This window comes from Onychostruthus taczanowskii, unplaced genomic scaffold (genome assembly GCF_017590055.1).
Source record: "Onychostruthus taczanowskii isolate IOZ18803 unplaced genomic scaffold, ASM1759005v1 scaffold82, whole genome shotgun sequence".
NCBI lineage: Eukaryota > Metazoa > Chordata > Aves > Passeriformes > Passeridae > Onychostruthus > Onychostruthus taczanowskii.
Genome location: NW_024506112.1, coordinates 2,249,502 through 2,276,993, shown reverse-complemented (window position 1 = coordinate 2,276,993; position 27,492 = coordinate 2,249,502). Strand labels below are relative to the sequence as shown.

Genomic DNA, 27,492 nt, shown 5'->3' with positions numbered 1-27,492 from the left:
GCCACATAGCAGGTGCTGTGGTTTTCATTTAATAATGCCATGATCTGTGATTGAATTTGAGACTCTGTGGAGAAAAGTTCTCTATCTGCTACTACCAGTCCACCTCAGAAGTTTATTCTGAGGCTCAACTTTCCAGCTGTGCATAAAGCAAAGGCGTAATGGAGCTGGAGACATCCAGCATCTGAGCATACACCCTGCAAGCAGAAAGCTGGATATATATGTAATTAAGGAAGTGTTTCCACAGCAGGAACAACAATTCTCCTTATTGTCAGCAGAAGCACAATAAGAACAACTCAACAAAACACCATGGTGCTTTGTATTTGCTGTCTCATTCTCAGTATGTTTTGCAGTCTCTCAGAGCTGTAATTTCTGTTGCTTTGGAGATCACCTCTTTTTCCTTTTATTTTCAATCTTAAATGTGTATGAAATATCTTTCCAGTAAATAGTACATAGAGGACAGCATCCTCTTCAACAGACAGTTGCTGGGACAAAGCCAGATCCAAAATCAAATAACATTCTTCAAAGAAACACTCAAGTCTCAAGGTACCTAAAATTGTTGCTGGCTCATATGAAAACTACTAGAGTTTTCTCAGTCTCACTTTGACATCTTGTACTGTGTCCAAATTAGTAGTTAGTCAGTTTGTTTCACAAATGCCTTATTACTGGAATGTGTGTGTGTGTGTGTGTATGTGTGTGTGTGTGTTACAATCCAGGTGGAGCCAGGGAGCTGAGATTTCCCTGTGGCTGTTGGAGGTGATGCCAGCTCAGCAGAGACTGCTGCAAGGCAAGCCATGCCACTGGGACCAGTTGGCACAGCTGCAGAGAACACCAGCCACAATCCAGCGTGGATGGAGAACCAGATGGAAAGCAATCCTGCTGTGTCAACCAGGCGTGGGGAAGGCACGGGTACAATGTTCTTGCCTTCCAGAATTACAAATTGCCTTTCATCAAGGCAAGCCTCTTCCTGCTCCCAGATGTTTGCATCTTGTTTCTTGTGGAAAATAGCACTGGCGGGCTTTGCCTGTGTCTGGAGGGTAAAGGCTTGCTGTTTTCGGCAGGCGCTCCTTGCTCTGAAGGTGGCCCTAGGGCAGGTTGGTGCAGAGAAGGCAATGAGCAATGGGGACCCAGAACTCAGACCCTGCCGACTTAGCTCTTGAGATTGCCAGATGTGTAGGGAACAACTCTTATGATCAAGAGGGCAGCATCTAGATGAGATCATATTCCTTTTCCATCCTTGGGTTTGTTTCACAGCAGATGTGTTTCTGCTCTACCAGTTTCTAAAACAGTCACGCATATGCAAGTGTGCCAAGAGATTTAAGTGCCTAGGAATGCTGGCAACTTGGTATGGCTAAATTTGTATCAGCAATTAGCTTCTGTAATAGGTTTTCCTGCGTGTGTAATCGCTTGTGTGATTTATGTTCCCTGTGTTCATTTAGTCTGCACAGAAGCCTGGCCTGGCTTTGCAAGTCTTAGTCTCTGTGTGTGCTGCTGCTGTAAACACCCTGAGGTAGCACTGGCCTGGCAGCTCCCAGGTAGAGCTGAGGTGTTATTGCAGTTTTCTGCTCTTGCTGATGGTCTTGCTTTTCATGTTGGGTGGCATGTGGCAGGTTCCTCCTGTTAATTAGAACAAATGTGCCAATTATGTTAATGTATCTCCCGATACCAATCAGTGAATGATTAGAGACAACACATCTGTCTCTCACCAGGGAGCAGGATGATAGAAAAGACACTACAAGGTATGTTGTTCTAAATTAGGGACACCTTGGATTGTGCCTTCCCCCACTGACCCAGGGACAGCTCAGTCTCCTGCAGGCTCACTTGCCAGCCCATTAGCAGCCGTGGATGTGCAGCTCCCGTGCAGCTGGCAGGAGCTGTGTGCCTCATGGAACTGCAAGTTGCATCCAGAGTGCTAAGGAGCTCTGACCAAAAGGTAGCTGGCTCCAGGTGTGCTCCAGCTTCTCAGCATCTGCAGATTGGTCAGGTTTTCATTCACCACTCTCACACCTCAACTGAGCGGCCTTCTCTTGCTAGTCAGTTTGCAAACATATAACAAAAACACCTTCTTGTGTAGAAAACGAGCAAGAAGAAAAAGGATTTTGTGTCTACTTTATTCCAGGGGATTATGAGGGGTTTATTTATATGATAAAAAATGCGTGTATGTTACTGTAATTGTAATTTTCCATAGCTGTCAATCCCAGAGGGTACACTTACCCCATCCTTCATGGAATAATTTTTGCCAATTAAATGATTGCTGTTATGATAAGGAAAAAACTGATCCCATGCTTTTTCTACATATATGCATGACCGTCAGTACATTTATCAATAACAGCTGGAAGGATGTGCCTGATTTAATTGAATACATAGAGCTAGGTGCATGTTCAGGAATTGTTCTGATTATAGCCACTAAATATGCATCCATAATATTTAGGCAAAAGCAAACATCTACTCTAGAACATCTCAAGAGACATGAAAAATTGAGGAATGAGGGTTTGATTTGGCATGACCTTGAAGTCAGGCTTTTGTGCACTTTGAAGAGCCATTTATACCCTGCTGGTCCTCTGTCCACTTGCCTGCAGGTGTAGAGGTCTCTGGCACACAAGTGTCCAATGCCTTAGCTGCCAGTTACTATTATTCATGCTGCAGAATTAAATTCAGGATAAGTTTCTGCACTGAGTTGATTAACAGCCTATTTCAGCAAGGGGGCTGCACCTTGGGGAATGACATGGCATCAAAAGAGATCGTTGCTTTTAACTTCTGTGATAACAGTTTGCATACTTGTCACTCATAAATCCAACTGTCTCGTTCTGCTTGCTTCTCTTCTGTATTTGACACCTGATCTCTTCCTACTTACATGACAGAACAACCCTACTCCCACCTACTCTGGTTACCTCAAAAAAAATAATCTGAGGTTTGGAGGCGCTGAGCACTGAAGTCACCTGCACCATAAAGAATAGGTCCAACAGTAATTGAAAATAAGTACTAACAACTGTCTCACATATTGTAGTGTATTTAATTAGTCCCAATTTCTACAAGGACTGAGGGAGAAAATACAACCACTAGAGGGGTGTTCTTTTTTTTTCTCTTGCTCTACTGATGGCTCAAATATGTCTGAAAGGAGACTCCCACTGCTTGTCAAATCATCCATCAGTTCCTTCCTTCAGATTTGACATTAGAGTTTGCAACATTAACAGAGCATCATAAAAACCTGGATGCCAGAAGACTGAATTAGATCTATTTGAGAGATACCTTGTAAAAGAGATGGCATTTAGATATGCACAGGCAGTATTGATGTACTGGCAGAAAAAAAAGACATCCTGTTGTTCTTCAAACTTTTACTGTTAGTAAATTCTGTGAGACATTAGGTGAAAAAGGATCTTTTTCCTAAGAGATTTGGTATAGAGCCAGAGGCAATATACTGAATTATACAGAGCTGCTCTTTTTTTTTGGATTTTTTTTTTTTTGTATTAGCAACTTCTCTTTTCATATTATCTTTGGTGGTTTTGCAGGGATGATAGGGAATTCAATGCTTACAGCTTTAATTTGGTCTACTCATTTGAGACCCAGATTGAATATGTATGTGTGTTTTTGCAGAGAGAGAAAATGTAGTAGTGGAAAAAAAGAACCATGTGCTTGGGCATGGAGCCTTGAGGGTGCCAAAGGCTGCTAGAGTATATTCTTGGATGGGCATACCAGAAATATTTTAAACTGAGCCTTAGACCATGTAGGCTGTAGTCCTGTCCTTACTGGTGTCCTCAGTATGCAAAGCAGAGGAAGAGTACAGGCAGATTTGAAGTGGGATGTACACAGCTCTGGCAGGGTGTGTAGCATCTTTTGCAGCCCTGGCCTAACCATCCCAGAAATAAACAGTGACATTAAAACCAAAGAAATACATGGGTTTTGTGTGAGAGGCAGGAGTTAAATAGCAGCATACCACTGATGGAGATAATCTTCTGGCTTGATTTTCAGTCTAGAATTCATGCAGACTCAGCCTGCAGGTGAGGAAGGAGCTCAATATTGCCATTGACTGAACAGGAATCTGTCTGTCTTGATTACACCTGAAACCTATTAGGATTCAAGAAAGGCAGAAAAAAACAAGTTTAGTCATTCTGTCAAGGAAAAACAGATTATTGACTAAGAGATTGTGTCTTCCACTGTGCAACATGATTGTGATAGTGACAGAAATACAGCTTCCAAAATTTTATGTCTTTTTCTTCCTCCACTGTTCCTTGCAGACACACGTATCCATTTCCAGAGCCCTTGCTGCACCACTGTCTTTCAGCTCCGCAGTATTGACAGCTGTGGGGCTGCCACATCCCACAGTGATGTGCTGTGAAAGAGAGGGGTTTAAATCAAGCCTCCTTTGGAGCAGTGGCTCTACATTCACTAAAGATGTAAATCTTTGGAAGCAGCTCATACCTGAAGTGCATCCACCCAAACTGGAGTGGGGGAGCTGGAGCTGCTTAAGTAGGGCTAAGGATGGGGAGTGGGGGGTGGGCACCTATAATCCAAGCACACATCTGCCAGCACTGCTCTTGCAGCATTGACTGGCTTTGTCTGAGGGTGAATTGAGCCCTCTGTGTTGAACACCAGGAGAAATCATTGTTTTCTCTCACCAGGGTTTGGAGCAGTCTGTACAGCTGTCTCAGGTGGCTTTTGGGGTATGTCAATGCTTGGATAGTTCCTCAAATGTTTAGAAAAGTGGAGCTTGTGAGAGAAGGGCTTGGCAGCTAGCACCTTGTGAGTCCAGTGGGTTGATTGTAGTTATGTTTTTCTTCCTTTAATTAAATCCTGGGCACAGGCTGAAGTGATCCAGTGACATGAAGGCCCAGCTTTGATCCATCCAGAACCCCAGTCCTGTCCTTCAGCGCACTCAGTTCAAATGAAAACGAGCTACTAGATTTGCAGCCAAATTATATTAGAGTGGCTCACAGCAGTCAGCTGGGATATAACAGGGTGTTTTCTAAGGAAGGCAATAAAGAGAATATTGTCTACATTAAAAACCTCATATTAAAAATATTTTTCTGTGCAACCAAGGAAATCACGCTTTATTAAAGTAAAATATAGCTTACACAAATAAAGAGGAAAAATAAGCACTGATGTCCTTGTGATTTCCTATTTCCTTGGTAACTGACTCTATTTTGTTTCATTCTCATTGAAGCAAGACAATGTGCATGTGAGTGCAAACGTACTTAAAAATATTGGGGTTTATGATTTGTTAGTACTACATACTCCAGTATAGAGTCTCATGGTTTTAGACCCAGGTCAGGTACCTATAAGGTTACTGCATTACTAACTGCCTGATTAGCAAGACATGGAAAATAATGGGTGAGATCTGTGCTGATTTAGGGTTTCTGTTGTTGTAGGAGAATTTTCGGTTTGCAGATATGTTCCTAAGATATCACCCTTTCTTTTTGCCTTGCTTCTGACTCTGAAATCACAGACCAGCCTTTCCCTGTACAGTACCTGGCAGTCTTTGAAAATGCATTAATGTTTTCAAGGCAAGGCAAGATAGCTGTTGGGTGGGTGGGTGGGTGGGACAAAAGAGGGCTTGAAGGAAAGGGTAGGCATGAAGAGTGTTCTCCTCTTTTTCTGCCCTGAAGTTGGTGATGTTCATCAGGTGGATTCTTTGTCACATGCCTTGGCTCGTAGTGTTTTCTGGGATGAGCAATGCAATCACAGATACTGTGTCTGTCCATATTGGTGTGACTTGTTGCTGACTCACTGCCTCCTCTCTGGCCCTTTGAAACCCCAAGGTGGAGTGGCTGAAGAATGAAGAGGTGATTGATCCTGTGGAAGACCGAAACTTTTACATCACCATTGATCACAACCTGATCATCAAGCAAGCCCGGCTTTCTGACACCGCCAATTACACCTGTGTTGCAAAAAACATCGTGGCCAAAAGGAAAAGCACCACAGCGACAGTGATAGTCTATGGTAGGTGATGCCTTGTACTGTTGCAGGTGGATGGACACACACCCAGAGCAGGAGAGGGGTGCACAATGCCCTTGTGCAGCTTTGGCTGCAGTCAGTGCCCAGGCTGGGCTGCCTGGTGACTTGCAGCCACACACGGGGACTGCAGTCAGGGGCACTGCTGAAATCCCTCAGGAGTCTGATGACTTGTCTTATTGGTGACAGGCAATGGTGTTAAAGGAGGAGCAGTCTCCTGCACAAACAGCCTCATTGGAGAGAAGGTGGCTGTTCCCCTTGCTGTGACACACACTGGCTGCATACAGCAAGGAGCCACCAGGGCACATCTTCCAGCAGGAGTGTCCTAGACATGGCTTATTACCAACATAGTTCGTGTTCTTAGTGACTCTTTTCTGAAATAAGAGTGAAACTGGTAGAGAGTTTATGCTTCCAGTAAGAGTGTCAGAGCTCATCAGAATCCACCATCTTCTTATAACTCTTCAAATAAGTTTATTTAACTTCCAAAGCTTCCAAAACACACCCTGACACCAGGAGCAAAGAAGCAAAGCATTCTGGGACTGAAGTTTGTAGGCACACAGCCTAGCTTAAAACTAAACATTGGGTGAATATAAAGCCTGGGATAGCATTATTCTGTGTCAGCATCCACAGTCCTGATGTGGCTGAGACAGGCCATGCTTTGGCTGCGAAAGGATGGGATTCCCTCCTAGAGTCTTTTCCAGCCTGTGTTGTGCTGCAGCTCTGCCTCACCAGTCCAAGCCTTTGCCCCTGCAGAGTTACTTCCCCAAATGCATTCCAGGTGGGGGCATCCACCAGAACAAAACCTGCTCTGATTATGTGCCAGCTGACTGAACTGGTGTTTCTTACAATCAGCTTAATTATAGGATAGACAAGTAGGAAAAAATCCCTATGATTATCCCTAATATTCATTTCATATTCAGGGTAGCAGTTAGATTTAATTGTAAGCAGTTGCTTCTCTGAAGTTACAATGAGGGCTTTTTACTTCAGTTTTTATAGAAAACTGACTGAATTGAGTTGATTAGCAGTGCTTTTGGTATTGAGGGATGGACCATGCAAGAGCACCATGTTTTGTAACTGAGATGAATGCAGAAACATAAAGATGTAGGCATACTATAACCCTTCCTGACACATATAAAGAATTTTTTTTCAAAAGTGTATTCAAGAGACATGTGTAGGGAGCAGGCATTTTTATGGGTTTTGCTGCCAGAGCTGCTTAAGTGTTGTGTCATATCACAAACATTTGGGTTTAGGGAATCTGAGCAGTTAATATGTTATTAGCCATACCTGGCAATCACAATATTATGTAGAAGAGCACAACTCCTTCATTCCTCCATCTATCCCAGAAACCGTGACAGATGAAAAGGAGAGTCACCATAAATATCTTTCCAGAGATAAATATCTTCCCAAAGTCCAACAGAAAGAAATGCATTTAGCATTAACTCATTCTGAGCAGCTTAGAGAAGTGCTGGGACATTTAGGTATGCACCAGCTATGTCCACAGAGGGGTGAGTGAAATTGTCCTGACATCCTGAAGTCACCTGCTTGAAAGAAAGAAAACGAGAACTCTCGATATCTAATCAAAGCATGGGGGTCTCTCAGCATGCATAGGTGATGGGTGCATCTGAGCATGAGTGGGAGCGCAGGTTATCTCCCTCTGGAAAACAGTGCAGCTTTCAGGGCACGGGCTTCTGGCTGCCAGAGCTCTCTGAACCTGCAGGGATTTTGTTCATACACACTCCACCAGGCACTTAAGGCTGGGTGAGGTTGGTTTTCAGGATAAGGCAGGTCACCTGCCAACCCTAATAGTCATCAAATGATGTTTTTCATTCAGCATCAGCATTTCTTCAGCTTGTACAATGACGTGTGGTGTACAGTTGGTGTGTTGGGGACGTGGGTTTGTGCCTGTTCAGTGTTGTTTCCTGTGCCATGTCATGTGGCCACTGTTCGAGGCCACATGACACAGAGCCAGAAGCACCTTGGGGCTGCCCAGGTTGGGCTGCCTGTGTGACCATGCTCTTTTTCTCCTGCTTTGCAGTGAATGGAGGCTGGTCCACCTGGACAGAGTGGTCGGTGTGTAACAGCCGCTGTGGGAGAGGCTTCCAGAAGCGCACGAGGACCTGCACCAACCCTGCCCCGCTCAACGGCGGCGCCTTCTGCGAGGGCCAGAGCGTCCAGAAAATAGCTTGCACCACTCTGTGTCCAGGTTCAGTATGAGCAGCACACACAAATACTTTGTCTGTCATCAGTCATTTCAGCAGAACACTATTAGTTGCAAGTTTCCTTTTCATTATTAATAAATCGAACATCTCACGGCATTAACATTCAATTTTGGTGCATAAGTAGATAAAATAGTGAGCACATCATGTCAAGCAGCACAGGTTCCACCCTTTCTTTTGCACACTGCTTGCACTGTGGTCTCAGCTCTTACAATTCAGGAGATTTGGGGAGCATTCAGAGCTTCAAAATCTAGGAGATAAAGGATGAAAGCTCTGGGAAAGAATTGGGATTTGAATGTAGAAAGCAACTGTGATGGAAATATATTTGCAATGTCTGTTCAGTCCAGCTGTCTCAGCAAGTAAAGCATCTGGAATGTGGATATTAAATTTGAGGTAGATGTTTACCTGACATATACAATCGTCAAATACAAAGGCATTTTTATTGGAAAGAGATGTGTACCCATACTTTTGGAAGTTATTTAAATGTAAACTTCTGAAAAATATAAAATTGTTTCAGGACATGCAATGTAGTTGCTGAGTTCTTCTGATAAAATTCTGCCATCTGTCCTACTGTCCAGAGCTCTCCTACTACTGACCCACTCTAATCGATGGCAGTAAGGCCATCTTCAGCTTGTGAAGTTTGATAATCCAGCTCTCTCACTGGAACAATTTTATGTATTGTTCTTCAGCTGTACATTTTAGTGCTTTTGAAAATAATTAGCAGGATTTTGAAAGGTGCTAAACACATTCCTTGTTCTGCTCATGTGAAATAAATTGATGCCTCTAGAGATTTCTTTTAAGAGAGCATATTTAACATTAAATATCTTCCTGTTAAAGAAGAATGTCTGGAAAAGTCTAACGTCTGTGTTAAAAATGCCACATCCCCCCTGCCACAAAATTAAATCACAGATTCTTGACTTGTTGCTTGTACACTGAGCACAGATAAACTGGTTAGAAGTTTATATAAAGGGGAGGAAAGACCAGAAATGGGGCCTGGGCAGAGAGGAAGGAGAAGTGGGGCTGAATGTGCGTTTACAAACCAGAAGTAGAAGAGCAGGCTGATGATTCTTCTGCCTTGGAAGGGCTCTTGGATGATCCTTCTCCAGGAGGGGCTGGGAGCTGCAGACTGGCTTGTGCTGACACGTGCATGGCTCTGCCTTGGTCTCACTGTTGTGTACCCCTAACAAGTTGTGTCCTCTCCTTGTCTCAGTGGATGGCAAGTGGACATCCTGGAGCAAGTGGTCCACCTGTGGCACGGAGTGCACCCACTGGCGCCGCAGAGAGTGCACGGCCCCGGCTCCCAAGAATGGGGGGAAGGACTGCGAGGGCCTGGTGCTGCAGTCCAAGAACTGTACAGATGGGCTCTGCATGCAGGGTAAGTGCTCTCTCCAGGATCTGGGATGTATGTGGCAAACCCTGAAATAACTGCAGATCAGCATCAATCAGCATATAAACTCAGAGAACCATTTGTAGGAGAAATGAGTTAGGGACCAGTTCTCAACCAGTCTGGACACCCCACTCCTCTTGCCTGGAACAGGAAACAGTGAAGAATTATAAAGAGTCATAACAGAACCTTCTACTGCCTGCCCCCTGCCACCAAACAGCCCTCCTCTCTATATTGGCTCAGCATCTGTCCAGAGAAGCTTGGCAGTGGCTCTTACAGCACTGCAAATAGAAAAACAGAGCATTTAGAGCAAAGCCAGCATAGTAAACTTGGCCAAGCAGATCAGCTTCTGGCTTCTTACTGTCAGGAATGGTGAGTGCATGTGTTTCTATTTATAATGTTATGCTCCCTTTTCAATTTTGGGTGACTTGTGGTAGAAAGAGGTATACTGCATCAATGCAGTGCTGATGCAAACTTCCTATCTGGTTGCCAGCATGCTGCAGCCTCATGAAGATCTGCTCTAGCCTTGAAGTCTATTCCTCCTGTACCTATTCACACAGTGGTCCTGCCTTTCTGACCAATAGAGAGAGAAACAAAGAAAAGCAGGTTTAAAGGGTAATTCTGACATACACCGATGAACAATTACTCAGGTCTGCATTTCGTCCCTTCTCAAAAATGAGGTCTTCTCTGCTCTGCTAGTGCATCAAAACTCCCTTTCACATTTCATTAGTGCAATAACCTGAGCCAGAATCCTTACATACAGCTCTTTCCTATTCCTTCATCCAATCTCTCTGCAGTACTTCTCTGACAAGCCTCAGCTCTCTGTTGTCCAAAGAGTTGTGGCTGTACCCATCCAGTACCTCTGTGTCCAGATCATAAAATGCTCTGAGTTCTATCATTGAAAAAGGAGTAAGGAATTCTTATTCTCTGAGGCAGGTTACTTTTGACTGAAATATTCATGATGACAGAAAATGACACTACCAGCTAATAAATTTGTCTCCTCTTTGAAAAAGTGCTATATAGGATAGCTACTATGTTGGTAACAATCTCTGAGCTACCCTATGGCACAGCATGACCATTTACTTTGAGGTGTCCCAGATTTACAAACATCTCCCTGGACGTGGCTCACACAAGCATTTCCATCATGTTAAAAGCTGTTAGTCAATGTCAGTGGTCTATAAAGCTGTAATCCCTCAAAGCACTTGTTTTTATGGTGAAATGGAAAAGTAACATTCAGAACTCCTCTCCTTTTCATTTCTAAGGATAGGGAAAAAAATCCCTACTATACAGCACCTTGGTGATTTTTATTGTAGGGAAGCTAATGCACCCCTAGTTCCAGTAGTGTTAATAAGTCATTATGGCAAATTAGGAGAAAAAGATGCATTTCCCCACACAGAAGAGCTCTTCACTATCAGATTATATTTAGACAGGTGTATGTCATCTTTGTGTATGTGCATAAAGAGAGCCATTTAAGCAGAAATCTTGTGGAAAAGTAGATATAGTAGCACAGCAGAATAAAAGCCCTGTAGGGATCTCATTTATCTGTTGATGGTATATTGCATTTTATTTGTAAAAGTGGATGCTGAGTATAAAGCAGAGGTCTTCAGCAGGAGAGAGGGTGAAACTATTGTAAATCCTATTCTGCTTCATATATATGTATATAAAAAATGGTAATGAAAAATATGCAGTCACATAATGACCTGCTTAGCTCCAGGGGCTGTGATAATCCTTCAGTGCTGGAATTTAATGGCAGTGTTTTAATGGTGTCTTTATACTCTCAGGGTTTCATATACCTGTAAAACTTCGAGTCCTGCTCCCTGATCCATCTCTGCTGAGAAGATTGATTTACTGTACTTTGTGGCAGTGTGCCACAGTGTCTCTCTCTCTCTCTCTCTCTCTCTCTCTCTCTCTCTCTCTCCTTCCCTCTCTTTTTATTTATTTATCTTTCTCAGTTTATGCAAAATCAATCTAAACACTTACATTTTTGCCTGTGTGGATTTAGATTCTTAGAAAATCTGTCTGCTGAGCCAGGAAGACATATAGCATTCCTTTCATTCCTAAAACCAACATGCCTCTTTCCACATTATTTGAGGTTTTGGGGGTCTGGCCTGTAACTGACCATTCGCTTAGCCTGGGCACCTGTAGATTCACAACAGTCTTTTCCAGTGGCTTCATGCCACTGGGTCTGGACTGGCACATATGGTGTGGAGGAAGCTTCAGCCACCTTTTCTCTGTGGCCACAGCCCTCTGGGTGATCTGTTGGCCAGCTGCTTACCCGCACCATAGTTAATTCCTGTTCCTAGGTGCCCTGGTGCTGCCTCCTTGCTGCCAGTCTTTAGTGAGAGCCTGAAGGTTGACACCATGGGTGTAGTTGAGGTCAAAGAATTAGTAGGCAGACACTCTGCCGGGAGTCACTAGCCTGTTGCTCTGACAAAAACTCACTTGTAAATATATATCTCTATATAGCTGTGTGTAAAAGATACCCTGGAAAATGCTGGATTGAATGAGTCTCATTTACAAGCCCTTTCTCTTCCAGTCTATTATTCACTTCAGTAGCATCAGCTGGATAAATCAATAAGCTCTTTCATCAGACTACCCCTGCTTCAGCAAAGAGAACAAGTCTGCACCACTATCGATTTCTGTGGGGATAAGAACAGTGGAGCTTTCTCCATCCCTTGTAATTACAGTATTTTATGCCCAAAGCTGTACTTTGTGCTTACCACTAACTGTGGCGTTTCTCATGCAACTCTGCTGTTGCATTTATTCAGACTAATCATCTTGCTGGTACACATATACTCTCCCATATCCAGTAGTTTGTGTTTTTCTGTTAACATGAAGGGATGAACAGCCATTAAACTAGAGAGCCCACAGAGAGCCAGCAGGCTGAATTGAAGAGGTAAAGCAGAGGTAGTGAAAATTCAGGGCAGTCATTGCTATTTTAAGTTTTCAAGTACACAATATTGTCTAGCAGTTCCCATTATAACAATTTCGTAATTCCCATAATAGCATTAATAAGATCTTCTGGAACAAAATCTGCTGTAGGTGTAAGAAGAATTGGCTGGTTACCACCCACACTAGTTGCATTATTGCCTCCATAGATGCATTATTTCCCACTTGATGTGTGAGTACTGTGGTAAATACTTCAGTGCAAGGAGCAACACTTTTAAAGGCACGCACAGCATCTCGCAGGGGATTACTGTAAACTGAAGTACTGCAATTAGCCCTTCACTTGTATCACCTAATGACTTTGGTGGGTGTTCTATGTGGGGAATGAGAAAGCAAAGCTCTCTCCTGCTGCCTCAAACTTCAGTACAAGTAGTTCCCTTCACTAGGTCACAAACATTTTTAAAGCAATGTACCAGGGGAAGTGTTTTGCTGGACTCAGTCTGGAACAAATGCGAGATCACATGTGTGGTACAAAACTGCTGCTTTTCCTTTGCATTATCTATAAAATTCTGCTGATAGTCAAGAAGAGGAAAGTTAGCACAAACTATGAGGAGAGTTAGCTGTGCTTCATGGTAATGTTGAAGGCTTATTACCTGAGTTGTGACATGCAGCTGTCATGCTCACAGCAGGTCACTTATATCCTTTCTGTTGAGGATCTGAAGTGACAGTGTTCAGATCTGTATTGTCCCTGTCCTGAATGAGTAAGTGCAGCAGCTCCATAGGCATGAGGTTGGTGCCTGCTGGTCTTTTAGGCTTTTCTGAAATCATGCCTGGGATGTGCAGGGTTGGCATTAGCTCAGTCAGAGGGTGACAACCAGTGCCCCTTTTTCTGTTCACTTTTGGCTTTAGTCGACCACTGTTGCTTTTCATAAAAGGCTGGCTAAATTGTGCTTTAATTTTTTTTTTTCCAAAACACAAAGCTAACTGTCTTACAGCAACAAGCAAGATAATACAGAAGCACATGTTGTTGCTTGAGGACTATGGGTTATATAGTTACAAAAATAGTACTGTTGCTCTGTGCAATACGATTGCTTACTTTATATAGTCTCACAATATGGATTAAAAATCTATCATTGAATAGGAACGAAAGGAAATTTCCACCTGTGAATCATCGCCAAGGGTCAACAGATCCAACAATTTCCCTCTGTTTCTTGAGTATGAAAATACTGAGATGTGCTACTATAAATTTTAAAAAATGGAAGAAAAGATTCAAAATATTGAACCTGTTGCTACAATACTCTGGACTGACTCTCAGGTTACTCTGGTCTTCTCCCTGCATACAGCTTAACTACTTGGAAATGCAAATAGCAGATGCAGCACTGGAGGAAAAGACACCATATCATGGTGAAGATGTTATTACCAGACTAGTAATGCCATTCCTTCTTAGAAAAGGCTGCCTTCTAGTCAAGAGTGAATTGATGTGACATGGTGACAGCAAATCTGTATTTGCTGAGTGCTCTGAAATCCTCCTCTGAAAAGCAGTGTGAAGTTTGTAAGGTTCCCTCTTGCAATGATAGTGCTTAAGCAGGTGAAAAAGATGCAGTTAATCCTGCTTGGGCATGAAATGGCAAAATGCTTGTCTTGTCTCTGTTTATACAGGTGCTGAGTAGAAAGCAAGGTTACCCTGATACTAGCATCTCTTTCTTCCCAAAACATACATACTCTGCACATGTCCCGCTTGGTTAATGTAACATCTTGGAAAGTCTGATGGAATCAGAATTCGTTTCCCTTTTTGGCTTGATTTGAAAGCAGGCATTCAGGGAAGAATTACAGGGCAGAGCAGCTTGATGAGGACCACAGGTCCACCAGAGCAGATCAGTGTGCAAAGAGCAGGGGAATGTTTTCCAAGCTCCAGAAGGTAAGCAGAAGTCTCTCGAGGGAGACTGCAACAGAAGCCTGTATGTGCAGAGGAATTAAATAAAACCTTTTATTAAGAGCATGCGGGTCAAGAGAGAACTTCTAATACATTCAGTCTGTCAGCACAATGATACAGCCACCTGGCATGTTTTGGCCTAGCAGGGGGAGTTCATTCATTTGAAGCAGGCATCTCATCTGTTCCTAGAGGAAGTTTTCCATAATATTGGGGTTTTTTATGAGTAAAGGGATGTGTTATTCCATTTTCTACCCAACTACTGTGTAATGGTGTGGCAGCCAAGGGAGTTTATGCACACATCTCAGAGTTATGACTCATCTGTATTTTATTGTAGTGACATGAAAAATCCCCAGCTGAGAAGCATCCATGCTCTGATGGGCCCTGTGCAACTGAGAGCTCTTGCCTAGAAAACCAACTGCTTGAAGCAGATAAAAGTGTTGGGAGAAAGTAGAAGTGCAGAGCAACAGGCAGAACCCAGGTCACTGAAATCCCTGTGTCTTAAACCCAGTCAGTTCAGAAAGAGCCACCTCCACATTATTTTTAAAGAAAGCAAGTGCAGTAAGATCTCTAGGCTGTTTTCAAAAATCTGCACTAATTTAAAAAATTATAGCTGTGCAGAAAGGAGAAAAAAAAGACAACCCTGTTCATCTGTACTTTTCATTCTTCTTTATCCTCTTATGTTTTCTTTTATTCTTCCCTATTCCTCTACACATTAAAAACTCAAAAAGTTACTCAGATAGATGAAAGAAGAATTCAAATCTTATGAAGTCTAACTGATACATTGATTTAATTGTAAAAGAAAACCACCCCATACAGAGACAATAATGTACATTTATATTATCCTTGTCGTATACAAAGGCAGATATATTTCATGATTTTTGCTTTCCTGTCAGAGTGTCAGGCAGGGCAAAGTTACATAAGAACCTGCAGGCTCCTCAAGGAGTAAGTGAAACAATCAGAAGTAAAACTCAGTGCTCTCTATTTCTAAATCTGGACTAAAAAATTATTGGCAGCATGCTTAGATGAAAACTCATGTTGGGGGAGGAAGTTTCTAGAATTTGGGAAACAAACAAGCTGATCAGCTGATTGTGATTTTTGAGGTTATAAGCTGGGGAATACAAGTTATCTTATGTGTGAGCATACAAACCTGCCAAAGATTTTTATACCTGTTCCATGGGGATAATGTATGCTTTCCATTACTCTTTTTATCCAGCATTCTTAACAGTTTTGATCCCCTCTCCTAGATCCTCTTCCCACTGTCCCTCCCTTCATCTAGCTGTCTGCCATGTATCCTCTCTCCAGTGGTGTCCCTTGTCCTCATTTCAGTGCTCTTGTCCCACTACAGCAAAGTGAACCCCGGGTAGCCTCTCTAGCACTCAGTCATTGCAAGAGTGGAATCTACAAATACACATCAAGTGAATTGCAGTGCTAGGCATGTGTTTACTTTTCCTGTCAAACATGAATAACAAACCCAGTGCTGAGGTCCTACTAAAGACTGACATAAGATCTAACTAAAAGGTCAAAGTCCTCAACTGCAGAAGACTGTGTAATGTCAAACTTCAATATTCTAATCCACATCAGATTTTAGCCACAAGTTATCCTTCTCTTCCATCTTCCCTTATTCCCATATAGATGTCATGCATGTTTAAATTCAGGCAAGACCTTTCTATCAATGTTAAAAAAATGTCAGGATCTAATTTAAAATGAAAACATAATTGCAGACTTAATTATAGAATATCATGAACTCCTGTTCAAGGAGAAAACAAGAGTGTCCCCATTTAACTCACCCACTCAGGAAAGATCTGAGATAATACCCAAGTAAATAATCAGTCACGAAACCTCAAGCTCCCTGTTTATTAGCCCACCCTGAATATGCCAATAATGAGTCCTTCAGAAGGAAAATAAATTGCTGTGCATTATCTCTAGGATGCCTGATATCAGATCTGACCTTCAGCATCATTACTACAGATATGAAGGTCTCTCTTTAGAATAGAAAATATAGGGAGGGAAAATCTTTCTGTGTATGGGAAATCTTTCTGTCTACGGGAAATCTGTCTGAAAGATTTTTGCTGTTCCAGAGACTCTGTTGTTGGTTTGTTTTTTCAGTTTTTTTCCTAATTTTCCTCTTTAAGCTGCTCTGCCGTGTAATTCTTCCCTGAATGCCTGCTTTCAAATCAATTAGAATTTTTTCTAATTTTCTTCTAATTTTTATCTACCACAAGGTATAACATATCACATCTTCTTGGTTTTGTGATACATTTCCTGGGAAATAGCAAGGGAGAGAAATAATTAACAAATAGAGTTCAAATTTGATTGGTAATACTTTTCCAATCTCATTAGCAACATGTTAAGTGAACATGAAGCCTTGACACTAAACAGTCAGAATGTGGGGTTTACTCTAAGATTGCTCTTGTACCATTAACTCTGCCCCTTGTAGAAAAGAAAATACTGGAAACATGCAGCCTCTGGACAGTGGAACTTGGACAAAGCAATTTAAAACTCCTGAATGTCAAATTAAAACTCCTAATTTTTTTCTTGTAAGATGGGAATATGTGACTGTTTGGCCATCATAGACAGAAACCTAGATGGACTTAGATGGAGTCCAAAAGCATTGCAATGTATCTGAATTAATATTTTGAAAGGCCTTGAAAATCTTTTCTGAAAGCTTTGAGCCTTTGCACACTGTACTGATCATCTAGAATTTCCTTTAAAAGTACAGAAGACACTCAAGCAAGCTGGTGATAGCTGTAGGAATGATGGTGAGTGAGGTAGGGCAGAAGGGAACAGGACTGGTAATGCAAGGTCACAGTCACAGCACTGCAAACACTGCAGGGACATATAACTTTTTCTTCCTTGTCTCAAAACCCTCTCTGTATAATGGAATTCAGAATATAGAATTGATTAATGTCTCTTCCCATTAATGCAAAAAAAACCTGAAACTGGGCCGACATGGAATTGAGAATGGCATTTTACAGGGAAAGGGAGACTGGCTGAATTTCTGGAACGTGGAATTTGGAAACAGCAATATATACTTAGGGGGAGTTGAGGTTTTTTTTACTCATTGAGATCAATTGAACTAGAAATTAACAAGAAGAAAAAAAGTTACTAGGGTTCTTAAACCAATTTTATTCAAACTTTCCAGGATAATTTCTGAGATTGAGACTCATAGAAAGTTCTGGCAAAACCCAAATATTTTAAATTAAATTCTGACCTAGTGGAGCTGGCCCAGTGAGGAGGGTAATATGACTTAATGCTGAAAGAAGACCTCATTTTGGGAATTAAGAACAGAGGCAATTGGGTGCATATTTTTTGGGTCTGGTATGAAAAATAATTACCAGCTTGCTGGCTTTGAGTTATCAGATACTGGAATTCATCTGATGGGCATGTATCACAGCAAAAAAAAAGTTTACTGAGTTGTTTCAGTAGACTCATGTCACGTTTTATACCTACTTTATATCACACACCTACTTTATATCATCCAAGAAGTACTTCCTTCAAATGTTAACCAGCTGCATGTAAGAATCAGTCTCCGTGTGTTTCCTGAGAAAGGAAGGCAGCAGTTGAATGCTTTCTTTTCTTTGTTTTCTCAGAGGTGATTTGAGGGCATTGATTTTGGAGCCAAAAGAGGGGGAAAGTGCTCTTACAATTTGTTATGCTCAACATGTTGAGTTCTCTGCAACAGGATGTCCTTGAGGCACATCATGTGGCCAGGCTTTCAGAGGGGACCATGGAATTACTTGAGCTCAGCTGTTTTTGAAACTGCTACAGAGAGAGTAAAGAGAGTTTATAGATTAGAAGCAAGTGGTGCCAGATTAAAGTATGATGCATTGAATAAACTAGCAGTTATGGTGTGCTTTATGCAATCTTCACCTTATTAAATAAAAGTGCAGGTCTCCAGGTCTCACTGATCTCGATACAGTCTCAAGCTACGTATCATTAACTGTGACCTCAGCAGATAATGCTATAAAACTATTTCTTTGCAGGGTAATTGTAAATATTTTTGTAAATGTGACCCAAACTCTATAAGCCCTAGTAAATAAGTGGCCAGAAATATCATCTTGAGCTACTTCATCTGTCTTACCTACATAGTTGCCAGAAAGAGGGAAAATAGGCAGGAAAAATACAAATTGAAATCTGTGTATTTTTCTTCCTCTCTTACTTAAATATTTTAATTTCTGCAAGCAGCAGAGTAAAATATTTTCATAATCTGATCAGTTCACTCTAAAATTGATATTCATTAATACAAATTCAGCATGACTAGGAAGCTAGCAAAACCAATTACAGACCAAAAAGGGGAGCTAGTTACAAAGTTCTCTCTGCATGAAGCTGTGACCTGGAGTTTTTTAACACAGGGATAAAAATTCTCTTTAAAATATTCCAGTTCACAGGCCAAGGCAATATATTCCCATGGCTTTCTAGGTAAAATCAAACAAAGGATTTCAGAATGCCCATGGTCATGATCCTGAGCTCCCAGGCTGAGCATCATGTGTGTATAAATGCCCATGAATATGCTAAGGGTAGATTCTTTCCCAGTGGAAGAAGAAGAGCTTAGAACATTCATTTTGGTGACTGGTGACAATCACATGCAGATATCCTGAGGGATGTTCAGTGACACAGAGCAGCCGCTCTGTCTCCAGGGGCCTCCAGCACAAATGTTATTCCAGAAGGTCAGAACAAGGCATGTGGGACCAGGATGCTCAGGCTAGACTTCCAATGTTTGGGGATCATCTTCCTTCACAAACTGCAGCAAACTAATTAAATGAGCTTCACAGTCTATTCAGTTAAATGGTCACAATTTCCCAAATCAGTGCCAAGTGTGACTGATGCTTAAATTAAGTTAAAGTAAATTGATAAAAAGCCTGCTGTAGTCTTTTCTATATGTCAACATTGGATTGGTTAATTTTTCAAGTACAACCTGACATATGCACCCTTCTTTGCTTTTCCCAGTGTGTTGCATCATTATAAAGATGATTAAATTGCTTTTCTCATACTTTCTAGAAACAAAATAGGCGATGTCTGCTTAAAGCACCTTTTTAATGGTACATCTGCATTTGTACAAAGAACTTGTGCCAGTGTAATTAATTTCGTTAAAAAAACCCCAGCTTTGACACTTGATAGAAACAGTTCCATAGGCACAAAAAAATACATTTACAAACGTAAATTGGACTATAAAGTAGAATACAAGGAGAAACATTAACTTAACTAAAAGCTTTTTACTGAATGCCTTTACCATGCAATTATAGTGGTTCAATTTCTGTGTGTTAACCTGAGCCTCCCACTGATTTTTCAGGTTTGACATAGGGTGATGTACTTGTAGAATGAGAGAAACAAATACCCATTTTGGTAAGCCTTTGAAAACCTCAAACAGCAGGCACTATGCACACATAAAGTAAGATTATTGCTATTTTACTCATTCAACAGTAAGTTACACAACAAAATAGCAGAAGCGCTCTTGAAAATATGTATTTCCCAACAAGCTGCAGGAAGAAGCTTAAATTACTGTCCTCAAAGTAGCTCACTGTGAAACCAGCTGCTCTGAGTCAGCAGCCTTCCTAGAGTCAAACCCTCCAGCACCTTTCTAAATTCACACTCATTAAAAATGTTCATCACCCTGGTAGAAGTCCCTTAGGTATTTGCCAAGTAGTGCTGTTAATACAAGGAGTAAGGGAAAAAAAAAAAAAAAAAAAAAAAAAAAAAAAAAAAAAACCAACATGGAAAAGGTCTCTCTTCACTGCAATTACTCTGAAGAGAGGAGGGAAGACATTCTTCATTATTTCAGTTACTAATCCCAGCAGGCTTGTGTCATTATCTGATGAAAATGTCCTTTCTTCTTTGTTTGAAGGCATGGTCAGAGGGACCAGAGTGACAGCCAGCTTCATGTAGAAAACCCCATTCTCTTGTGCTGGGATTGTGGCAGTAAGCCTTCCTCCTGCCCATCGCCAGTGCAGGGCTGCAGGTCTTCTCCTTGCCCCTGCCCTTTTGAAGGAGTGACAAAGGCGTGCTTAAAACTAAGCTTGTTGTAAATTGTCCTGCCCAAATGGCAGAATCATCCTGTGGATGCTTGGTAGAAGGCAAGTATTCTTGCCTCTTCCTCCTGTTTCAATAGATGCATCTTTGAATGTGTGCACAAAACATTTCTGCAGAGGAAATTGGCATCACTCTTATGTAGCTGCAGGGGTGCTATCTGTAGTATTTGTGACAATGTATTTGTGACAAATGTATTTGTACTTGCAAGGTCTGTGGAGAGGTTGCAATGAGGCAAATTTCTTTTAGAATATTTGAGGATTGTGCTTGTTTACTTTGCTGTAAAAGCTTGAATCTGGATTTCCATTTTCCTGTGAGGAAAGGATGCTTTCAGTAACATCACAGCTAATCCAGGTGGTGCCATCTTTTGTGAGTGGCAGTTGCTGGATCCCTTCAGATGTGGCAGGAGTGATGCACAGCCTTGAACACAAAACTGACCACCTCAGATGCAATGTGAGGAGAGAGGAATAGCCTGTTCAGCTCTGCACAGGTGAACTCAAGCTCCATGGGTGATGCAGAGCCAGGGAATGTGAGCTGCTCCATTCCATCTCTCCTGAGAACCTGCTGGGGCACATAAAATGCAAGGAGACATCCTCAGCTTTCCCAATGGATTTGAAGACAAGGCAAAAAGTCATTCAGAGATGCATCCAGCTTAAACTCCACTTTGTCTCTGGGCCTTTAAGTTCCTTCTGCTTGCCACTTGGTTTCTCCAGAGATATCTTGCCAAAGGAAATATTGGGCATAAGGCTATAGCTGAAATTTACCTTTACCAAATTATGAGCCTCAGCACTTATCTGGGGAGTATTGGGAGTAACAAGAGTACTGTAAATTCATGCCCAGACTTACTGAGCACTCACTCAAGCCCTCAGAAGTTACTCACCAGACTGTTCATGGCCAATACCTCAAGTACACCAGGAGAAAGAGAAGGCAGTTATTAACAAAATGTTGATTATGCATGTTGAGAGTACACATACGTGAACTTGCCTCAAAGACAGGGAAATGAATGTAAGAACATAATATTTCTAAAAACACTGGTATGACTGGAATCCTTGCTGTGAGGTAAAGCTTTAAACAGAGATTACAGGCAGTATAGTTTGTGCCATGATGTCCCAGAAGAAAACATCATCATCAAAAATCAGCTGGATTTGCTCTGGTATTTCAGGTAAGGTAGAATTTATGCAGTAGTTAATGCCTGGAAATTTTGGAAAGAGGTATGTCTATGCCTGTTGTTGGGATAGACTGTGTCTTCATTAACAAAAAATACAGCCGACAGCAAGATATGTGTAGAGCACAACAGATGCTCACAACAGATCACTCAAGCTCAGTGGTTCTGGGAGCTGGGGATTATTACTCTGGTCTGCCTGTAACGTGGCCCTGTGCATGAGGCACACACCAGGAAGAAATTTTCCAGTTTTGTCTCACCTGCAGGGCGTCCCTAGCTGTGTGAGCTCCTTGCAGTGTGATCAAAGGGGATGGGCTGAAATTCCCTTCAGGAGAACTTAGGGGAAGGTGATGGAGGAGGAGTACCTTTTTTCTTACACTGACTCTAATCCCATCCCAGACAGTGACTCCCCTGCTTAGCTGGGATTTGTCATTCACCTTTCCAGCAGGATGGGACTTGGAGCGCTTCACTCATTTGCCACTTGGGAGATGTTTAGTGGGTTCACAGGATTCATGGCTGAACTAAGCAGCTCCAGTGTGCTGTGCTGTGGGGACTGCAGAAGGAAAAGACAAAGGAAATGATATCTCTTCTTTATCCATCCTGAAATAAAGCTGTAAATTGTGTTATGATTTTGTCGATATAGGGTGCTTGCAAAGATTTCAAATAAATAATGATCTGACCCCGGGGGCCTTATTGATTTTGTAATGATTTCAAAGAAAAACCACTCAGTTTACTGTTTGCTGACAAAATCTTTACTCTCTAAGGAATTCCTATTGAACATGTAATAAGCACAAGAAAAAATAATTCCAAAGAAATACAGAGAGAGGGCTTTGTGCGTAGACTGTTCCACGAATCAGTATTTAACCTCTGACCAGTGACAACAGGTCTCCTTTAGCTCTATTAGATCAACAGCAAGCTATTATAATTAAATATAAAAACTGTTTAGAGCCTCACCGAACATGTCCTGGGAATTAAAGCATATGGCAGGGATAAGGATAAAAAGACTTTCCATATGCTAATGACCCTAGATGTCTGAAATAAATTAGATCCATTACAGTTTATGCTCAATAAAAGAAAGACTTTAAGCACTCCAAAGTTAGTGACTCGAGACCGATTTTGGCTTAGAAATTCAATCTGCCTGCTTATTAATTCTTAGTAAGGCTCTGGAGGAGACAGGGGATGCAAAATCATAATTCTGTGCTGTATCAGAATTTTAAATTGCAATCAGTTTCTTTTCCTTCTTTTCTTTCTTTTTTTTTTTTTTTGATTAAACTATTTTTCATGCTTCATTTTTTTTGTTCTTCTCATTTGATTTTGTTCCCATTTTTGTTTAATTTCTTTCTTTTTAAGGTTTCATTTATCCTATTTCAACTGAACAGAGAACCCAGAATGAATATGGATTTTCTTGTAAGTTTAATGTTTGCTTTTATGTTCCTGGATGCTAATTTGACGCTGTTCCATGGGTCAGGCTTTACTGTTAGGCAAGCTCAGTGTGACTAGGCAAAAAAGGGACCTATTCAGCAGGATGACATTCTGCTTGCTTGACAGCAGGCACGGTGCTTTGCAGCAGACACAGGATTATAAGGGCCTTTGTGCATGAGGGAAATGGGAGAAGATGCTGCCTCAGAGACAGAAACTGGAGAGAATGAGCCATCTTCTCATTAAAACTCCCTTAGCAACTGGACGGAGTGTGGTGGAAGGGTAACTTGTCTTTGAGCCGGAACTCAGGAGTTCTGCTTCTTGAACTGCTGGGTTAAAAATGGGATGTTTCAAGTTTGGTAAATTGAAGGTCTGGTAGCCCGGAGCTTTCGGAGATTGATCAGTCCCTTTCTGCATCTGCCAGCTCTCACCTCTGCAGCTGGAGGGCAGCTTGGCTTAAATGGCTAAAAGAGATAAAATAAAAGTGATTTCACATGTTTCAAACCAACAAAAATGGGGTACTAAAAGAGTCTGATTTGTTTTTGCGCTTCCTTTTTTCATTAGGGTATTTATAAAAATGGGATTCTTCACTGTACAGAAATACATCAATTTTTGAAAACATATTCAGACCTTTTGGAAAAAAAATGTCTGGTGGATAATGATGCTAGAGATTAGCTTGGAATTGGTGCTGAAGATATGTACAAGAAGCTAGTAGAAATATCATAGCCATTTCCTCACAAGACAGCTCTAATAAATTTTGGTTCCTTTTGGTAAATTACCACATTATTTCTTGTGCTTTCTTCAGCTTTTATCTTAATATGTATGTGTTAATGCCATTGATGAGAATTCAATGCTTGATTCTCTGTTTTACTAATTTACTAACGTATATTTTTGAAGGCAAATGGATGGAAGGCAGTAATGACAGGCTACATTTCAAAAAAAAAACAAAAACCAAACCAACCAAAGATATGTCCTAATATTACAGGTATTCCATAGAAAATGAAATTTTGGGTTCTTTTACTTCTTTGAAAGTAAAAATAAGGCTTCTGAAGTTTGAAAATCCACGGGGTTTTTTGGTATCAGATGAACTTCTAAATGCCAATATTATGCCATTATGTCACTAAGACATAATCTCATTTCATAGGGTGAATTTGGTTCTTAAGACTAGGTCTTATTACATGTTTTGCTTAGTAGCTTAGCCTGAGTATTAGATAGATGAACAAGTGGATAGATAAAGAGTTAGAACACAAGTTAGAGAGAAATCAAGGATTGTTTTCCATCAAAAGGGCATAGACCTGCTATATGATGTTGGAAATGGATTTTAAATTAGCCTATAAAAAGGGCAGTAAATATCTGCAGGAAACGAGAATAATAACATGTTTTCTTGAAAGTCCCTGTAAGGAGGACATTTCTTGAAGCTTCCTGGCCTCTCTCCCTGCAGCTGCTCCTGACTCAGATGATGTTGCTCTCTATGTGGGGATCGTCATCGCCGTGATCGTTTGCCTGGCCATTTCCGTGGTCGTGGCCCTATTTGTCTATCGCAAGAACCACCGGGATTTTGAGTCGGATATCATTGACTCCTCAGCACTAAATGGGGGATTTCAGCCTGTCAACATCAAGGCTGCAAGGCAAGGTTAGTTGGCATTTCACTCCATTTTGACCAATCCAGGGAAATGCTATCGGATTATGGTCTCTTGGGCTGCATGAATGATATTGCTGGATGCCTGCTGATGCCTGCTTGATAAAGAGGAGAAAGATCATGTTCATTTGTTTCTGATTGTCTAAGGCTCAAAACCCATGGTGGCATTTGTCAGCAGTGCTCAAGAGTATAAAGCAGGTGAATTTAACTTCTGAAGAGAGAGCATGAATGTGAGAGTGAAATTCAGACACTTTTGTGGAAATACAAGTCCAGCTCAAGTTGGAATCAAAGGCAAAGCTCTGGCAGAAACAATGGAGGCAGGATGCACCACAGGAGTGATACTACAGTAATTCTATCACAGCTCCCTCCCCTTTATTTTACTAATAGCTTTTCTTCCTATATCCTGTCTCCACTGGTATAAATAGTAGTTTGAGAAGTACTGTGCATTTTATAGAAAATGTAGAAGTTGTGGTAGAACATAATTTAATAATTAATATTTTTATCATTGATGCATAACAGCTTGATTTTTTTTTCCTCACTTCATTGGCCAGGAACAAACCTCTAAAGGTAATGCTGCCTTTATCAAAACACTTGTTTAGGCTGAAGAATTCTTCTTTTTTTCCCAATATCTACAGAAGAAGAATGTTTACACTGTAAAAGTTAAGATGACAAAGAGTTGTTACATGTAAGATTAGCAGAAGTGTTTTCTTTGCTGGTGAAACTTTTAAAGCAAATATTAGAAAAATGTGATGCAGGTACTAATCCCTCACTGCAGGGAGTCATGGAATGATGATTTCATAGTCTTGTTGTCTTATATTTCAGGAATGCTGTCATTAGGCCAGTTAGAAAAATTGGCTAATGATTGTCACATAGCATTTAGGGAGGGGGTGTTTAGTTAAAACTTGATCTACAGAGTGATGAAAACATCTTGCCCTGAAGCTAAGCATGTCATATTTGGAATCTGAGTGCAGTCTAGAAAAATACTCCCAGTGAAAACTCTTCAGAGCAGAAGCGTGCTGTAATTTCGTACTGCAATCGGATTCCAAAGCAGCTGGAGCAATAGGAGCCCTGAGAGTTTGCTGGAGAATTCATGGAAATGAAGATGAAGGTTCAGGGACTTTGTGTATCTGAACATTTGGAATAAAAGACAAAATGCAAATCCAAATTGTTGCTCAGAAAAAAGTCACCAGAACAGAGAAATAACATGGTTCTTCCTTCTCATCTCCACTGCAGACCTCCTGGCAGTGCCACCAGACCTCACTTCTGCTGCAGCCATGTACAGGGGTCCTGTGTATGCCTTGCATGATGTCTCTGATAAAATCCCCATGACCAACTCTCCAATCCTGGACCCGCTCCCCAACTTGAAGATCAAGGTTTATAATACCTCCGGTGCAGTCACTCCCCAGGATGACCTCTCTGACTTCTCCTCCAAGCTGTCCCCACAGATTACACAGTCTCTGCTGGACAATGAGACCCTGAACATGAAGAACCAGAGCCTTGCTCGGCAAACTGACCCATCATGCACCGCCTTTGGGACCTTCAACTCCTTAGGAGGCCACCTAGTAATTCCCAATTCAGGTAAGTGCTAGCCATGCTAGCAACTGCTTTTGGGGGATTAAGTGGTGTTAGCTTTTATATGGGGAAAGAAAGTCTATACATGAGACTCTGCCTTTTCTTTGATCAAAAGAAATAGATGGGGTTTTTCCCCCCCTCCATTTCCATCTACAAAAGTACTTGGAATATTTTCTACCCAAAGTCCTGGCCAGATTTTAAACACTACAGTCTTGAGGAAGACTTGGGCCCCTCACTACAAGAGCACCTGTCTTAGGAGTAGCAGCTGAAGGAGCTGGGGTTGTGTAGCCTGGAAAAAAGGAGGCTGAGAGGGAACCTTATCCCCTTCTACAACTGCCTGAAAGGAGGCTGCAACAAGGTGGGGATTGGTCTCTTCTCCCAAGTAACACACAGGAATGTGATCTAGTGGTGAACACTGATGTGTTAATGATTGGATTCAATGATCTTAGAGGTCTCTTCCAACCTAAATGATTGTCTGATTCTAAACAGAATATTGCGGGGCTCTTAGCCACTTTCTGAGACGTGCAAGGTGTCAGAGCTTCCCTGTGTCAAGTGCAATTCAGCATCACCTTTTCCTTTCATGCAGTTCTAGAAAAGGGACTTAATACAGTAAGCCTCTATTTTGTCATCGTACGAAAAGAGAACAAATTAATTTAAAAACAAATGGGTTGCTCCACTTCCAATTCATGGCAGTCTATGTGCAATAGAAGTTGGACAGCAGAACACCATTTTCGGGAGGCTTTTTACCTGTATTTATTGTTGACTTGCTTTGCAACTAGGAAAGAAAGGGACTGAACATTGAGGACCTGCTGATTTAATGCAACATGCTGCTCAATCTTTCTCATACAGCACAAGTCAGGTTTCCAAGTCCCTTTGGGCCACCCTAACACCAGCAGGCAACTTCAGAGCATCCAAGGAGGCCTTGGGAGAGCTCAGGCCTTTCAGACAGATTTTTTAGCAGAGCCATGCTGCTGCTGTTTGGTTCCTACATGAAGTGTTGACTTTCTTTCTAAGGAAGTTCAGCACCTAGATGTTCCCATGGGTTTAGCATGATACTGCAGAGCAGCATTAATATCTAAAGTGAGAACAAATAAAATACATAAAGCATTTGATGTGAGGGATGTGCAGGGTATACAGTGGTCAGGAACACACCTGCCCAGTTTCACTGGGTTCAGGAAGGACGACAGTATATGTGAAACTGCAGCTCACAGCTTGGCCATTTTACAGCAAATGCCCTCACCAAGGAGAGGGTGCCTGCCCTTTTACCCTGTGCCTTTGCTGGATCATTTCTTTTTTGTTCATGTTATGGAG

General features: G+C 41.6%; 1 protein-coding gene across 2 annotated transcripts in view; it reads left to right on the top strand.

Moving 5' to 3' along the window:
- Window positions 1–27,492, top strand: part of UNC5C (unc-5 netrin receptor C) — a 243,068-nt gene that overhangs the window by 192,205 nt on the left and 23,371 nt on the right. Inside the window, exons 5-10 of one of the 2 annotated variants that reach the window (XM_041424479.1) lie at window positions 5,754–5,934; window positions 7,982–8,149; window positions 9,373–9,537; window positions 22,902–22,958; window positions 24,412–24,603; window positions 25,843–26,187. In XM_041424479.1, the coding sequence (XP_041280413.1) occupies window positions 5,754–5,934; window positions 7,982–8,149; window positions 9,373–9,537; window positions 22,902–22,958; window positions 24,412–24,603; window positions 25,843–26,187 (1,108 nt within the window). The remainder of the gene's footprint in view (window positions 1–5,753; window positions 5,935–7,981; window positions 8,150–9,372; window positions 9,538–22,901; window positions 22,959–24,411; window positions 24,604–25,842; window positions 26,188–27,492) is intronic. The other variant, XM_041424480.1, reaches the window with a different exon arrangement.